The 16,488-nt window shown below is 47.8% G+C and overlaps 1 protein-coding gene across 1 annotated transcript in view; it reads left to right on the top strand.

Annotated features, from left to right (window-relative positions):
• The window catches only part of PTGFRN (prostaglandin F2 receptor inhibitor), a 51,402-nt gene that overhangs the window by 17,640 nt on the left and 17,274 nt on the right, over nt 1-16,488 (top strand). The window contains exons 2-4 of the mRNA XM_081120334.1: nt 2,163-2,531; nt 4,536-4,967; nt 8,969-9,349. Coding sequence (XP_080976460.1) covers nt 2,163-2,531; nt 4,536-4,967; nt 8,969-9,349 — 1,182 coding nt within the window. The remainder of the gene's footprint in view (nt 1-2,162; nt 2,532-4,535; nt 4,968-8,968; nt 9,350-16,488) is intronic.

Consider the following 16,488-nt stretch of genomic DNA (forward strand, 5'->3'; position numbering starts at 1 on the left):
CACACACAGCCCTTATTTGGTCTTGAGTATCAAAGGTACCCTGGAGCTGTGGGAACTATTTTGAGTGGGAAGACACACCCTTACAGTTCTTGTCTTCTGAGGAAAGACTGTACAATGGCCCATCAACAGGTATTTTTTTCTGGTACTTAATCCTAAGGGAATTTTATCATATCGATTTTTGTGTCATTGAACAGCACAGCAGTGTCCTCAGTATTACTTTTAAGGGTGATACAGAAATGCCTTTCATATGATGGTTCCTTATATTGACCCTTGAAAACAGATTTAACCATAATTTTAAATCATTACTTAGTTAAAGACATTTTATGAAGAACTAGATTAATAATAGTTCATAGACCAACGGGTTTGGCACTCTTAATTTGAAATGCTGGAAGAATTTAGAAAACCAGAGGAAATTTTTCTTCTTTCCCCCTCACTGATCAACTGTTACAAGAAGTTTTGACAAAAATTGGCAGTGTGTGGCTATGCGGATATTTTTTTGATTTGAAAAGAGCCATATGCTTTATTTTTTACCATTTATATTTATTTTAAAATATGATTTGAAAAGAGCCATATGCTTTATTTTTTTGCCATTTATATTTATTTTAAAATATTATTAGCTGTTACTTAACACTATTAAAGGAAATCTGCTAAATACCAGATTGCTTATAGTAAGTTGAAATTCTGTTACCAGAATTTAGAGTCTTGATTTGCATGGCTGAGGGGACAGCCGAGTTCTGCCTACAAGACATAGCTCAGGTTTGTATCTTTCTCGATTAGAATTTGATCTTCTAAGCATCTGTTCATACCTCCTTCACTTTTCCCAGCGGCAATATAACAGCCAGAATTGGAGGTACTTTCGCAGGTTGAGCTGGAACGTGGAGGCAGGAGGGCCCGAGTCATCCCAGGGGAGCTGGCTGGGAAGGCTTCACAGAGGAAGCGGTGCTGGAGCTTCTTGCAAGAGGCCAAGAGATTGCTGGGAGGGCATTCCAGCTGACGGAGGCACAGAAGCAGAGGCCACGGGGCACATGAGAATATGGCATTTCCGGAAAATGTCATTTGGTTTGTGGGGTGGGAGAATGGTCGGAGAAGCCGGAGCTCTTACTGCGTGGCAAGCTCTCAGCCAGGCCTTTCATCTTGTGAACTCATTGAATCCTTCTTGCCCCATTTAGTAGCTGGACGGCCACGCTGAGGTCTCCCAGATTTGAACTTGGGTCTCCTTGATTTCAGAGTCCATGCTTTCTGCAGCGTATCTTATTCATAGGACACCAAGAAAGAGTAATGCATGTTCATTTGGTCTGGCTTGCAGCGCTAAACGCGGGTAGTAAACGCACTGTGGAATTGCGCCGAGTTTCATCGCAGTGAAGATGTTTCGAAGGTTGCACAGGAATGCCCGTGAACTCTTCACTTTGTCCACGGGCTTGTCCCAGGCCAAAGTGGCTGCATTCCTAACGATACCCAGCCCAGCAACCAGCCAGATGAGGTGCACTCTCCCTTTGTGTGTTTTCCTATCATTCTGAATTTAAATCGGGCTGAAGAGTAGGGAGAAGGAAATGAGCCAGAAAATAGAAAATTAATACAGAAAATAGAAAATTAATACTAGGTAGAGTCGTCATATTTTAAAATTAATTTATAGGCAATGTCAGATAATCAGAGTTAAATCATTTTATCAGTAGGCTGGTGTGGGATTTAAAAATTTGACATCCATCAATGTAAATCAGTCTCAGGAGCCCCAGAGAATGGTCTCCAGGGACAAGGGCTGGTACAGGGTGCACAGAAGTGTAAATACTTGATTAGCTGTGTCCTTTCCTTTCCCACCAAACCTAAACTATTTCTACATCCCAGTGAGTGGCAATGGTATGTTAAATAGTAATGGGAGGGAAGACACTATTCAGGTTTATGGTTAGACTACTTTAAATACTTGTCGTCCCTCCCTGACAATCCTAGGGAGCTGTTGAGTGAGAGGCACTAGTTTTGGGTGTCATCCTGGCTCATGGGTCCAGGGATGACCTCCTTCTGCCCAGACACAGGCTGGATACCATTTCCCCCGGCTGCTCAGATCTCTGCCATGTGCCTGCAGACAGGAGCACCCACAGGTTGGCTACATTTGTCCAGGGAAGACCTGGCCTGATTCAAGACCTGCCTTTCTTCTCTTGTCATTGCAGCTGTCTGTCGAGGGCGCGTGGTGAGAGTCCCCGCCGGGAGCCTGGTGCGAGTGGTGGGCACCGAGCTGGTCATCCCCTGCAACGTCAGCGATTACGACGGCCCCAGCGAGCAAAACTTTGACTGGAGCTTCTCGCCTTCGGGGAGCAGCTTCGTGGAGCTGGCCAGCACCTGGGAGGTGGGCTTCCCGGCCCAGCTGTACCGGGAGCGCCTGCAGCGGGAGGAGATCGTCCTGAGGCGAACCGCCAATGACGCCGTGGAGCTCCATATAAAGAACGTCCAGCCCTCGGACCAAGGCCACTACAAGTGTTCCACCCCCAGCACGGACGCCACCGTGCAGGGCAACTACGAGGATACTGTGCAAGTGAAAGGTACATCCTCATGGGGGTCACCATGCCAGGGGCCGGGCTTTCCCCTGCCACTTGGCTGTGGGGAACTTTGTCAAGAAACTTAACGCCTCTGCGGCCCTGCTTCCTCCTCTGATGATTAATAGCAGCTTATCTAATTAAAGGCAGGGGATGGGCCAGGTGGCCCTGAGGGTCCTTTCTCTTTACTTTGATCCTGAGCCATCCCCTGGCTGGTGAGTTGGAGGCGGCAGGGCGTGGGGGTAGGGAGCCCAGCTCTGAGCCAGGTCTCCTGCTCTCAGTGAGTCAATGACTGGCTCTGCCACTTGCCAGCTGTGTGGCCATGGACACGTGACATCGCCAGCTTCCTCCTCTGTAACAGGGCCTTTCTTAAAGGCACTGAGGACAGGGAAATAGTGCCATAGAAGCATTCAGTGGAGGTTTGCGATGAGAAGGTGACGGTCAAGATGATAATGTTTGGCTTTATGGGAATTACAGATACTTCAGAGCTCATGTCCTCCTGTGCGCCCTGAAGTACCTGTTAGTTCTCGAAGTTGTGTGAGCTATAGGTAGAGGAAGAGTGTTTATGATGGGCACCGCTAGCTGATTGGCCTCGCTGTGCAAGTCATCACACCTTCCATATCGGCATTGTTTTTGTTTTGTTTTTTTCCCCATTTTCCAAGTCCTGTTAGATTTACTCACACATTCAGTTCTCTGAATTCAGCCAGGAAGGTAGGGCAGGATATTTCCTTAGTTTACACATGAGGAAATGGGAGAGCAGAGGTTAATTACTTCCTTAAAATCCCACAGCTAATCAGTAAATGAGCAAGAACAAAATTTTAATTTGGGGCTAGCCAGATAGAAACATTATTGTTGTTATTTTTATCACTTAATTATGCATTTATTTTGTACCCTGCCTTGTTCCAAAAAGAATTGATATCAGGATAGGAGTGCGTGTAACAAAGTAGAAGATGTACATGATGACATAAAACGAGGGGGTTGATTCCCACAGTAACGATTTGTAGGACCCCACCCTATCTCAGATCCTGCACCCTCATTTAACTCATGAAGGGATAGAATAGCCCTGTCTATTATGTAGGTATTAAAACATCAAATCTACCTCTTCCTTATTTCTATAGAAAATCCTAAACATGTTTTTTTAGAAGAAAGTCCCATAAGACATTCCTGCATTGCAGTTAACTAATGCATTGCTTTTATAATCAGCACCCACATGCTGCACCTCCTTTAGGTCAGATGCACTCTTGTTTCCCCTTGTAATTGAAAGCAGATGGATGGCCCATGAAAGAGGCTGGTTGGTGCCCAGGTGGAGCCTCTGATGGCTGCCATGCATGGTCCAGAGTCCGCCTGGCCTTCAGTACAGAGCTGAGGCTTCTGTTTTCCTTGACGGGCTCCCCACCCGCAGAACTCTGCTTACTCTGGTCACTTGTAGGCACTTCCCAGGCTACAAGGCACAGGGAACTCATGCCAAGCTTTCCCCTGTGGATCACGCTGCTTTAACTCTCGGAAGGGCCTTCAGGCTCCCTACTCGAGCCCTGGATCCTAACAAGGGAGTGTTGGACAACCTTAGCGGTGGCTGTATTGTGATTGTTGAGTGCCAGCTTTGTCCTGGGCACTTTCCTGTCAGCTTCCTGAGATAGGTCCACTTGTCACCTCTTTTCAGAAATGAGGAAACTGAGGCACAGAGGGGTAAAGGGTGGCTTAAGGGTGGCAGAAGCATGTCCCCAAGGCCCAACTCCAAAAAGGGAGTTTTCACCCCCAAACCCCAGTTCTACCAGGGAGTCTTATTAGGCCCTCTTCTTATTTTTCATTTTCAAGTCAGAAAGTCAATTAAGATTATAGATGAATCAAAATGGGAAAATGTGCCCATCTGGACATTAGAACAGGGAAGGGGGCGGGGAGAGTTGTTCTTGGTCACAGCCCGGCTCATGGCTCACGGCCAGAAAGGTGGCTGGTGCTTGCTGGGAGGGGGCTTAGGTGCTCTGCTGATGGTCTGTCCCTCCCCACCTCCAGTGCTGGCTGACGCCCTGCACGTGGCCGCCAGCCCTCGGCCCTCCCCGGGCCTGGGCCTGGGCCTGGGCCTGAGCCTGCACCTGGGAGAGCCCTTCGAGCTGCGCTGCGTGGCCGCCACTGCGTCGCCGCTGCACACTCACCTGGCGCTGCTGTGGGAGCTGCGGCACGGCTCCACCCGGCAGAGCGTCCTCGCCCTGACCCACGAGGGCCGGCTGCGCCCGGGCCCCGGCTACGAGCAGCGCTACCACGGCGGGGACGTGCGCCTGGACACCGTGGGGAACGACGGCTATCGCCTCTCCGTGGCCCGAGCCCTGGCCACCGACCAGGGCACCTACAGGTGCGTCGTCAGTGAGTGGATCGAAGAGCAGGGCAGCTGGCAAGAAATCCAAGAAAAAGCCGTGGATGTGGCCACTGTGGCGATCCAGCCAACAGGTGAGCTTCTGGAAATGGGTATTTTAGACTTTATTTTTCTGACCAATGATGGTGTGAGAACTGGGGGGGGAACCCCATCCCCTTCTGACAAGATTTCTGCTTCTCATGGGAGGCCTGGGGTTGAGAGGGAAGGGAGGAGGGCGGTGTTGGCAGTTGAGGAGGGCGCATTTGTTTTGTGCTTTATGTCCATAGTTTTGCTTTGTGGCCACTTTTCATCTCGATTCATACCCACGGGAAGCATGTTACCCATGATACTGAGACAGTGTTTTGACTGAAAGACAGGTCCCTTTAGGTGCAAGAACGAGGCCTGGCCTTGTGTCCTGAGGGGTGGAGCCGCCCCCACCAGCCCCCTTGGCTTTATCCCCTTTGGATCTGCAGTTCCCCATAGCTGTTGGGGATGTGTGTCTGGCTCACTTCAAAACCTCTGGTCTAACGTGCTCCTCTAGGCCTGCCTCTCAGGTCCCCTCAGGTGCCCCATCCCCTTCTAGGTGAGGAGTTCTCCAGGGCTGGGCCTTGTCTTAGTTCCTGTAGTACACCCTCCAAGGAGCATCTAGCCTCGGAGTCTCTAGGCAAGAAGTTCTCTGTCTTGTCATCTGTGAACCAGCTTAAACAAACAAACAAAACAAAAACACACACAACTTTTAATTCTACTAGAGAGGAAGTTAGTAAAAAACAAAATACATTTTAGAAAACTCATAAAAATAAAAGAAAAACAAATGAGAAAGAAAAACAAGCCATTATTGATTCCATGTCCCACAAGCGGCAATAAAGAACCTACCAGATGATCAGCTGTGTCCTGGGCCCTAGGGTGGGAGTTGCCCGAGGAACCTTCCAGGCCCCATGGAGGGTGGGCTTCGGCAGAGACTGCGCAGAGACCTTCTCAGCATGATCTTGTTGCTGTGGGTGGGTGGATGCACTTGGTTTTCTGGGAGCCTGACATCTTCGGATCTCAGAGTACTTGGTTGCCGTAGCTGCTGCCTCCTGTTTTGTAAACTGAGAAGACCTTGGCCAAACTCACTTCCTGAGTGTGAATGTGAGTGTGTGGCCGCTCTGAGCCTCAGATGGGAAGGGAAGCAGGAAACAGTCCACATGGGGAGTATTTTTCCTCGGCAGACGGCATTGTCCTGAGCATTTCGCTGCATTTACACCACCACACAAGAGCTGGATTTGGTAAAAGCGGGACTGAGGTCTTGGTGACTGTGGTCCGCTCTTGCCACGGAGAGGGGCTGCCCATCATGGTCAGTCTTGGTTCCACTGGACTTGGGTCACCTTCCTTTTTGGAAGTAATCTGCTTAGAATCTGTCTTAAGGAACCTCAGCTATTCAGCTTGCACCAAACAACTGGGGTTAAGAATTTCAGATTTGCAGCAAGTTTTCTTTTTATGCCGGAATTTCCATTGTAAAGGTATTTTTTTATTTCAAACAAGCCACAAACCTATAATACCTAGTTATAAGACCTGAGCTCTCTGAACGTATCAGGCAGGTAATAGCATTGGGCACTCACCTGGGCCTGGGGGTGGAGAACCTTTTTGTGTCCTGAGCTGCTTTGACACTCTTTTGAACCCCACGGACCTTCCTCAGAATTAACGTGTTAAATGCATAAGATACACAGGATGTCAAAGGAAAACAATTATATTGAAGTAGTTGCCAAAATATTTTAAAGACAGATTTGTTATATAGCAATACTTTGCTTTATCAGTGCATTAAATAATAAGATATAGTGGCAGGCCTACCAACTATTTTAAGATATCTGCAACAATTGTAATGGGATGTAAAAACATCTGTGACTTTTATTGGGGCAAAATCCCAGGGACAGATACTACTACACTGGTTTGCCGCTGAGTCTCATAATGAGCGGAGATGCTATATTTCAGGTAGAGATGAGTAAAAATAGAAATGTTTTTTTCATTCGTCCGTCGTGGACTCTGTGGGCCCCAGGTTAAGAGCCCCGCACTAGACAGAGCACTGCTCTTTTGTTCTCAGCACCTGCACTGTTCCATAGCCATCTTAACCATTCCTACTGCATTGTTGTGATAAACAGCCCGGAGCTACTTAAACAGTGGGGCTGTGTTAACCTGTGTGGTGGTATTTCCCCCCGTGTCACGCGTGGCCTGGTTGATGCAGACCTTGGTGTCTATTACGGATTCAGTTAATCGAACAGGAGAAAGCCTGAAACCGAGGTAGGCTTTCTTCGTCTGGGCTCCCCTCTTGCGTTGCTTGTCCTTAGAACTACTTCTTTCTTTGCTTCAGCCTGCTCCTGTGTCCCAGGAGTGACCCTCCCCCAAATCCAGAACATGTGGGAACGATCGTTAGTGGTGTGACAAGATATTTAGCCGCTTGCAGAGAAAAATGACAGAGACATTTCTCCCAATACTCCTTAAACCTAAGACTGTTTACGCCGTATGGACAGCCGGTAGCTGTGTACTGACCACTTCCTCTCCCTCCTGGCTCCCTCCTGAGCCTCTGCCTCCTGCGGCGGGTGGCCGGCACGCAGGGACTCCGGTGGTATTCCAGGGTCTCTGACCACAGTCGTTGTACGTGGGGTGGTTCAAACTGCAGCACAGACTCAGGGCGATTGTGTCCATACTGACTCCTCTCAAAAGACATCCTCAAATTACCTTTGTCCCCTTTAAAAGGGTCAACCTCAGGAGGAGGAATTTGGAGGGTAGGTAGGGGTGAGAAATGAGACTTTGAAACTCCTTTTTCTAATTACTGTGCCCACCTCAGTTTCTGTCTTCATCAAGGGGGGTCTTGAACTTGGCCTGAAACACTTGTTTGCAGTGTTGTCGGGCTTTGGTAATATTCATGTGAAACCAGTTTGCTCCAGAGGGCGTGGGCTTTGGGGCTGGTCTTGTCTGAACTGTCACCTGCCTTTGTCACCGAGCGTCCTACGGACAGCCACTCAAGCTGAGGGACTCTTGCTGTAAGACCAGGACTGTGCCTGCACTTGAGTCTCCACCGGGAGATGTTGGCTGTAGATCATCTCAGCAGCTGTTCCCACAGCGTTACCACGAGTTGAATGTTTTTCTAGTCTGATTACAGATGTTCAACTTCTTTTTCAAAGCCCCCTAAATAAAGTGAAATGTTTCCATGTAAAAAGCTGCGACGGGGGAATGCTGAAACCAGATCTGCCTCGAGACCGTGGCACCAAGTCCGTCAGCGTTTCCCCTAAATATAATCTGCCTTTCATCGCCTTCACTAATGAGAGAGGTCAGCGGCTTGGATAACCCAAAAACCGTTGTTTTGGTTTGAAAATATATGCTTTGTGCTCAACTTTAAGGTAGTCTGTCTAATGGAGTAAATGATGCTCTACGTATGTTGCATTCTGAAGACCTGACTCATAAGGCACGTGGTCAGGTTTCACTTTCCCGGGCCTTCTGTTTAGGACTTTCCCCTCTTTTACTCAAAAGATGGTTTCATCCTTGCCTTCTGCCAACCCCCATGCCCAGCCCCCAACTAATAATAGGTACCAGTCAGAACGGAACTGTCATTTCTCTGTAAAATCACCCCCGTCTTATCATGCACATAGAGAAAGTATAAGTTTAGTTTTGGGATGTTCAGCAGACTTCTTTTCAGTTACCAGCAGAGTTCCTAGAGGCAGGTAGCCTGGATTTGAACTCCAGGTCTGCCACATACTAGCTGTGTGACCTTGAGCAAGTTACTTAACTTCTCTGTTCTTCAGTTTCCTTATCAGTAAAATGGAGATAATAATAGTACCTACCTCATAGGGTTGCTTTGAAGATTAATATTTATAAAGCACTTAGAACAGTGTCTGGCATATAGTAAGTGTATATACATTTTTTTGAATTAAAAGGAAATGTGGTATGCGTTTATTAAATGAGTTTATTTAATAAATATTTCTCAAGCATTTACAACTGTACAAAGCCTTCTAATTTTAATGCCATAAATAAAAACCTAAAAGGAGATGCTCTACTGGGGGGGGGGGGGGAGGGACAAACATTATCCAGATTATCAAGATGTATTTTGCTTTTCATTTTCAAGTCCTGCGAGCTGCCGTGGGCAGGAATGTGTCTGTGGCCGAAGGGAAGGAGCTGGACCTCAGCTGCAACATCACAACAGACCGATCGGATGATGTCCGACCCGAGGTGACGTGGTACTTCAGCACGACGCCCGACAGCACTGTGCCTGGCCTCCACGTGTTGGCACGGCTGGACCGGGATTCCCTGGTGCACAGCTCTCCTCACGTCGCTTTGAGTCACATGGATGCACGCTCCTACCATTTACTGGTCCGAGATGTTAGCAAAGAAAACTCTGGCTACTATTCATGCCACGTGGCGCTCTGGGTACCGGGGCACAACAGGAGCTGGCACAAGGTGGCAGAAGCCGTGTCTGCCCCAGCCGCTGTGGATGTGACCTGGCTCGGTGAGTGGCTTGGAGGATGGCTCTTAGCCTCCCTGGCTTAACCCCTCCTCGGGGAAAGTCAGGAGGAGTCAGAGCACTGTGTGTTTCGTGTTAGGCGTTCTCGGTATCAGAACAAGCGTACTTTAGCCTGGATAGATCCCAAGCTGGGGGTGACGGCAAAACTGTCTGGAATGGAATCTGGCAGACAAGGGCAATGTTTAGATAATGTGGCCTCAGTTGTCTCAATACCCTCATTTGAGAGGATAGAGTTTCCTTTTGTTTTTGAGATTTGCAGGGTCCAGCCCTGCTGAATGGCCCTTTGAAATGGATCGCTGTGCAGGGGGACTGGTCTTCCTGTCCCTTCCTAGACTCCTAGGTGCTCTGGCAGGAGCTGGTGCTCTCTAAAGCCCAGTGCAGAAGGAGAGAGAATTCCTGCAGTTAATGGAACATTTTATTTTTTTTTTCACTGAATGCCCTAGAATCACCAAATGATTTTATTTGCAGATATACCAGTTAAATGGTATAGCTGCTCCCCCAGCTCTCCTGGTGGGCTCTCAGGTGCCATTCACTGGAGGGGCCTAGTGGTCAGCCGTTGACCACCTTGCCACTCATTTATAACAGCTTGTCATATATGTGAAGTTCATTGCCATGTCCTTCCTTTTTTACCATTGTATCTTTCCCGCCTCTTACTGTCCTAAATGCTTGCCCTGCAAGACTGGCTTTTCCTTCTTTTTCCTACTGTCCTGAAATTAGTTACAAGTAAACTTAGGCAGGATGGGGTCGAGTGTCTGCTATCACAAAGATGGAAACAGGCTGCCGGGCAGACTCTCCCCTGTCCTGAGCTTGAGCTCCCTGCCGTCTTGTGACTGTTCTGAGCCCTGTTGGAGGCATTTGGCATGGCTTTGATTATTAGGGTAAAATATCTTTAAAGGCCAGGAAAATCATTTCCACCTTTGTCTGATGCTAAACACCCCCCTGCCAGGACCCCCAACTCCTACTTGGCTCCTCCTCGCCTCTGCGTTGAAATCTTCTCATGGGTTCGTGAATCTCTTTCTTCCAAATAAGCCTGTATTTGGCAAAGATGGGGAGTTGGCACGTGGGGACAGAGGGGGCAGGGAGAGAGTGAGTAATAAGAGAGTAAGCAGAAGGTACATCCAGTTCAGAGCGAGACTAGGCAGGGCGTTCGTCATCCCTGGTAGCAAAGTGATCCTTTGATATCTGGGAAGTGAAAGGAACAGGGCTTATCTGGCAGGCTTTTATTCTTGCCTTCCGAACCCCACGCAAGAGGCGCTCTCTGAAGTACTGTACTGGAACAATGTTGGCCCAGCTAGAACTCTCCTTAGCAACCTTCAAAATAAAACAGATGTTGTCAGCACCAGGAGAAGATTTTTCATCTCTGGAGCTGAATTTGTCTATCAGCGCTGATCTGTGCATTGTGTGGTGCTGTCAGATCCCAGCGCCGACTCTCCTCCCCTCCCCCTCCAGCTCAGAGTCACACCTTAAGCAGGTTTTTTTTAGGAAATGCTGCCTGCCCTCCGATTTGAGGACCTCTTTGAAGACCTCGTGCATTGATCCGGGCATACCTGGCAGAGAACTGGAGGGGAGCTCTGGGAGGGAATGGGCTCTTTTGACTGGAAGGGATTTGTTGGTATTTGTGTTCTCCAAAGTGAGAAGAAATAAAGAGACTGAATTGTGGGAAAAGGTTCAGTGATTTTCCTAAGGATCCAGTTAGTTGTTTGTTTTTCTGCAAAGTGCCAGCACCATTGTTGCGGATGTCAACTGCGTGCTTTCCCCTGGCTGGCGCCGAGGTGCGCAGGACCCTACACCTTGCACAGTGCCGCGCACGCAGTGGGCACTCAGTAAACGTTGGCTGGCTGGCTAGATCGACCAGAGCTGGGCACGTGGGCAGTGCTGAAATATGTATAGGAAACTAAGAATTGCAAAGAAAGCAATGATGTTCAGCTCAGAGTTTTCAGAGACATTTGCACCTGGAAAACCTACTGGGAGTAGATGGTGTAAACCAATGGCATTCTACTACTTTCTCCCTCGTAAATCTCCCCCTTCCCTGTGCCTGTGACTCACACCATCACAGCTGCTTGGGCACTGGTCAGGAGGTACATCTGGCATGAGTACAGCCGCAGACCTTTCTCCAGGACCTCCCAGTTGAATGCTCTGCCCAGAAACCCGTGGGCCTGGCCTGACGTGGTTCTCTCTAGATGTGCAACGTGTCTGTGAATGTATGCGGATATGATGCCATGAGCAACTTGGTGCCTAGTAGAGGTAACTGAGAGGTGCCTAAAAAGACAGGAAGACATGCCCTGCCAAGGACTCTGTTTGCATAGGTCACCTTATGTTGTGTGACTATGGAATGTTGTCGCAAAAGAGTTCTTCAGAAAGTTGGTTCCCTAAGAAGTTGTTACACAAAACTCTCAATTTTGCTACTTGACGTATTAAAAATAATAGTTATCATTTATTGAACACCTACTGTGTGCCAGGCACCAGCCAAGGGCTTTACGTGCAGTAAGTGGTTAATCCCTGCAACAACCTTGTGAGTGAGCTGCTGCCCTATCCCACTCCGAAAACCATTGACTTTTATTTTGCTTATGATTATGAGGGTCAGGAATTAGGATGGACTCAAGGGGATTCATCTCAGATGCACGTGGCAACAGCTGGGACGGCTGGGACTGGGGATTCCCCTCCAGATGGCTTTCTCATGCACATGTCACCGTGCTCCCGGGCCTCTCTCTCTGTCCCCACATGGCCTCTTATCCTCCAGGCCATTTTCATGTGGCTTGGGCTTCTCATAGCACAGTTTTCTCAGGGCGGTCACACTCCTTACGTGGTGGGTGGCTTCCAAGTGGAGGAAGTGGAAGTGGCCAGCCAGTTAAAAGCCATCCCCTGGATGGACACAGTGACACTTCCACTGTTTCCTATTGGTCAAAGCGATCACAGAATCTGCTCAAGTTCAAGGGGGTAGAGAAAGAGACCCCGTCTCTTACTGGAGAGTAGTGAGGTCACATGGCAAACGGGCATGTAGCTGGTGAATATTGCTGCAGTCGTCTTTGGAAAATAGAATCTATCATGGTGGTTAATGCTTTTTTCTTTTATTTCCAAAGAGATCTTTAGGATGGCTTAGAATGATCACCCTGGGTCGAGTCTGTCTCAAGTATTGTTATCTTATGTGCAAACATTTTTGGGAATCGGTGTCACTCTTGAAACTCTAGAGCATGGGCCATTCTTGCCCTTATTTGCTTGGGATTGGTGCTCTGAGGCGATGAGGGGTTGAAGCTGATTGGAATTTTCTCGTGTTCTGTTCTGTTAACCAGACAGAGATCAGGGCAGCAATGTGAACGGGTCTGGCAAGTCCAAGCGCCTTTGTAGCAGCTGGAAGGACCATGATGATTTTTTTTTTTGAGAGGGTAAGAAAAAGCCTCTTTTACTTAGGGCTTATGTCCTACTTTTGACAAGGAAAAAAGATTTAAGTTGGCTTACAAGATGAATTACAATTTAAAGCAGGAGGCAAAAATAAAATCAAGACCAAAGGAGTTTTTTTTAAAAAAATCAAAGGATAGATATTGCAAGGTAGTTGGATAAATGAGTTACTGCATTTGAACACTGACCTTGCCTCTGATGTTTTGAAGAGTTGAGGCACAAAGAAATGCAATTAGACCGTTCTCCTCTGATAAAGGAAAACAAACGCAGAGAGACAAACTTTTTCTTGGCACTGAATTTATCATGTGCTTTTTTTATTTAAGGGGCATTGGATAACAGTGCTTTCAGCTGTCCTTTCACAGAAGGCCCTAAGCGATTATTTAAATGGAGGTTTCTTATATCCACACTCTGTACGAGCTGAGGGCATAAACTTGAAGTGTGTGGAGGAATTTCTGTAAGGAGCTGAGTTACTGCGGAGGACACGTGTTGCTTTGTGTCGGTCCCCTTTGGTACAGAGCTAAAACTATAGAGGACGTGGAGGAATAGCGAGTTAATCTGCCTCGTAGGCCATCTCTCTCTCTGCTATCCGATGTCTTAAATGAGCCTTTGGCACGAGCTGGATACTAATCAGTTCGTGGTTGAGCTCCCTGCCCGAAGTACCAGACTTGCGTGGTGTTAATTGGAGAGGCTTCCACCGGCTTCACACAGAAGAGCAGGGGCGAAGGGGAGTTGAGCTCTGATTTGTATTCCTCCCCACGAGAGGACCATCCCCTCCTCCAGCAGTTTGCCAGCGAGGAAGGTAATTATTTTTCTTTTAACTGGAGCTGTTAATCTGCTAAGTAGAGACTTGAGCGTTCTGTGCCATCTATAGGAGATAAGAGTCAGATCTGCAGACTTTTCTAGGTGGCTGTTCTTAGCTGCCTGTCCAGGATTATCTGAAGGCAGAAGAGCATGTGGGTAAGCATTGGACTTGTGCCCCACCACCTTCCAGGTGTGCTATCTTGGGTGTGTCGTGTAAGGTTTCTAAGCTTTGGTTTTCTTGGTTTCCTTCCATAATGCGTTGAAAAGGGTTTAGCACGGTGCCTGGTACTTAGGTGCTCAGTACACATTAGTGATGGTAGCAATGATTTATTCGTGTTGGTGGGCCGGGGGGGTGTCGACGTGTAACATTTCCTTCCTCACCAGGATCTTAACCAAGTAAGACATAGGAGTCTGTCTTAGCACATGGAGGAACCAGGAATGTGTGTGTCCTGGAAGCACCCCTCCCAAGAAGAGGGGGTTGAGCTGGACACACCCAGCCCCTTTCCTGCCCCCACCACCAAATGTGGTAACTTACTGGTCCTTCTCTGGGAGCACTTGTGTGAAGATGAACAGAAGAAAACCACGTGAGTGTTACTTTTGGGGGGGGCATAGCTGTCCCATTGAAATGCTGTTGTCTTCATTGCTCTGATGTGGCTAAATCTGAACACAACCTCATATTAATGGTTCTACTACGGAAGGGTCAGGTGCCCCTCCAAAACAAGAGCTCCTTATTGATTGCCTCAGTTTAAATGTTAGAGACTATTTAATTGTTCTAGGCAAATGTGATAGTGGCAGCTCTTTAACAATTAATCAACTTGCTCAGCTGCCTCTAAGGTACCTGCCCAATTCAAGATAATAAAACCGCATCAGCAGAGATGAGGGCACCGCCATTTCCTCTGGCTTGAGCATGCATCCTGTTCATCTAATTAGCTGTGCCCAGTTCACTACGCTTCAAAGAGGGTATTAGAACATGGCCTTGTTGTACAGGGTCCGGGATTAGTGCCTGGGCTCTTTTCATCACTCTCGTCTCTTGGGATGCTGTGGGCTTTGAGAAAGTGTCTCTAACTGGGTGTGTAATAAGGTTGTGCAGTTTGGTCCTAGGGGGAGGGCCATGGAGCCAGAGCCTTGCCTGGAGTTCTGCTCACATGTATTGTGCAAGACTGTAGTCTTCAAATTTAACTTCTCTGGGCTGTGGTGTTTTTTGTTTTTATTGAATTTATTGGGGTGATACAAGTTTCAGGTGCACAATTCCTCAAGACATCATCTGTACCCTGTCTTTGGTGTTTGTTTTTCTTTTCTATTTAGGAACTGTACATGAAAAGAGTATCTATCTCATAAGTTGTTTTGAAGATTAAGTGAGACTGTGAGGAAAGTGTATGGCATGGTGGGTGCCTGGCCTATAGAAAGTCCTCGATAAATGTCATCATTGTCGTTGTCAAATGGGAATAATAATACCTTCCTTATAGAATTGTGAGGTGCACAGAGGTAATCTGTTGGAAAACCTGCAGTTAGGTCCCTGTATACAGACAGTAGGCACAAAACATCTGCCAATGATTCCAATAGTTTTCATTGCTTTGAAAGGTATCACAAAGGAGTTTCATGACCCGTATGCAAAAACCATAGTCTTTCACTTGAGGGTCATCCTGGTGTGTAGATGAGCAGACGCCGTCCAGGGAACCAGAGGAGCGAGCGGGCCCTTGCTTGTTGGAACGTTAGTGACGTCACTCTCAGGCTCCAGTGTCGGCAAGAGGGCTTAGTGACAGTGGTGCAGTTGAAATAAGATTAAGAACTTCGCACAAAAGCGGGAAGAACCACCAGCTTCAGTGATTATCAATATTTTGCCAGTCTTATTTCATCTCTCTTCCCTGCCCCAGACGCACACACATTTACTTTTTTTCCTTCAGGGAGGATTTCAAGCACATCCCAGACGTCATGTCATTCTACCATTAAATTCTTCAGGGTGCATCTTGAACAGATAAGCATTTTAAACAGAACCACCATTGCATTCTTAGCTGATTTCTTGATGAGATCAAGCAGAATACAGTGGTAATCAGTAGTGGGATGCATCTGCCCGAAGTGAGCGTTTTTATGCAAAATATTAAATCTAGTCCGATTCAGCAAGCATGGGAGTATCTTTTATGTGCGAGGCGTTGCATGCATAGCACACGTTTGAATATGGCAAGTAGTGCCCGACCCTATGAAGAAGGTCCGTAAGACCTATAACCAGAGTTCAAGGCCGTGTTCAGGAATAGTCCTTAGAGTGCAGGGCACCTGGCGGGGAGTAGGATGTCTACGAATGTTTGTTGACTAAGAAGTAGAGGTGCGACAGGCTAGGTGAGCGGAAAGGAAGCGTTCTCTGTTAGTAGGAGAGGCTACACAGACCAGGGATGTGCATGATGGGCCTCGGGGAACAGGCACAGTCTCTGCGGTGAAGAGCCCGAGGTCTGGAGCCAGACTGTTCAAGTCCTGGCTCTGCCATTCACTTGCTGTGTAACTTTGAGCAAGTTACTTCACCTCTCTGGTGCCTCACCTGTAAAAATGGGGACATTAACGGTCACTACCTCATAATGTTGCTTTGAGGACTGAGTTAAAATATACACATAAGTACTTAGACTGGGGCCTGCTATATATGTGTTACCTGCATGCATGTGTCCACGCACATATACACATGCACATATTTGTGAGCTACTATTCACATTTTCCATTTCACACCCGAGGAGGCAGAGATTTAAAGAGGTTAATCCCGTGCCCACCGAGCTCAGAAGTGGCAGATCTGAACGCAGGGCTGTGGCCTTCCCACCGCCTTTCCCGTACGTCTCTCGGATGAGTCACACTTCCCGTCTTTGAACCTTCGCCACAGCTCTTTGCTGCCTCCCAGTTTGTGGTTCAGGTTAACGTGGTGACACACGTGAAGGGTCTTCACGTCG

The sequence above is a fragment of the Miniopterus schreibersii genome, assembly GCF_964146895.1.
Source record: "Miniopterus schreibersii genome assembly, chromosome: 19".
Classification (NCBI taxonomy): domain Eukaryota; kingdom Metazoa; phylum Chordata; class Mammalia; order Chiroptera; family Miniopteridae; genus Miniopterus; species Miniopterus schreibersii.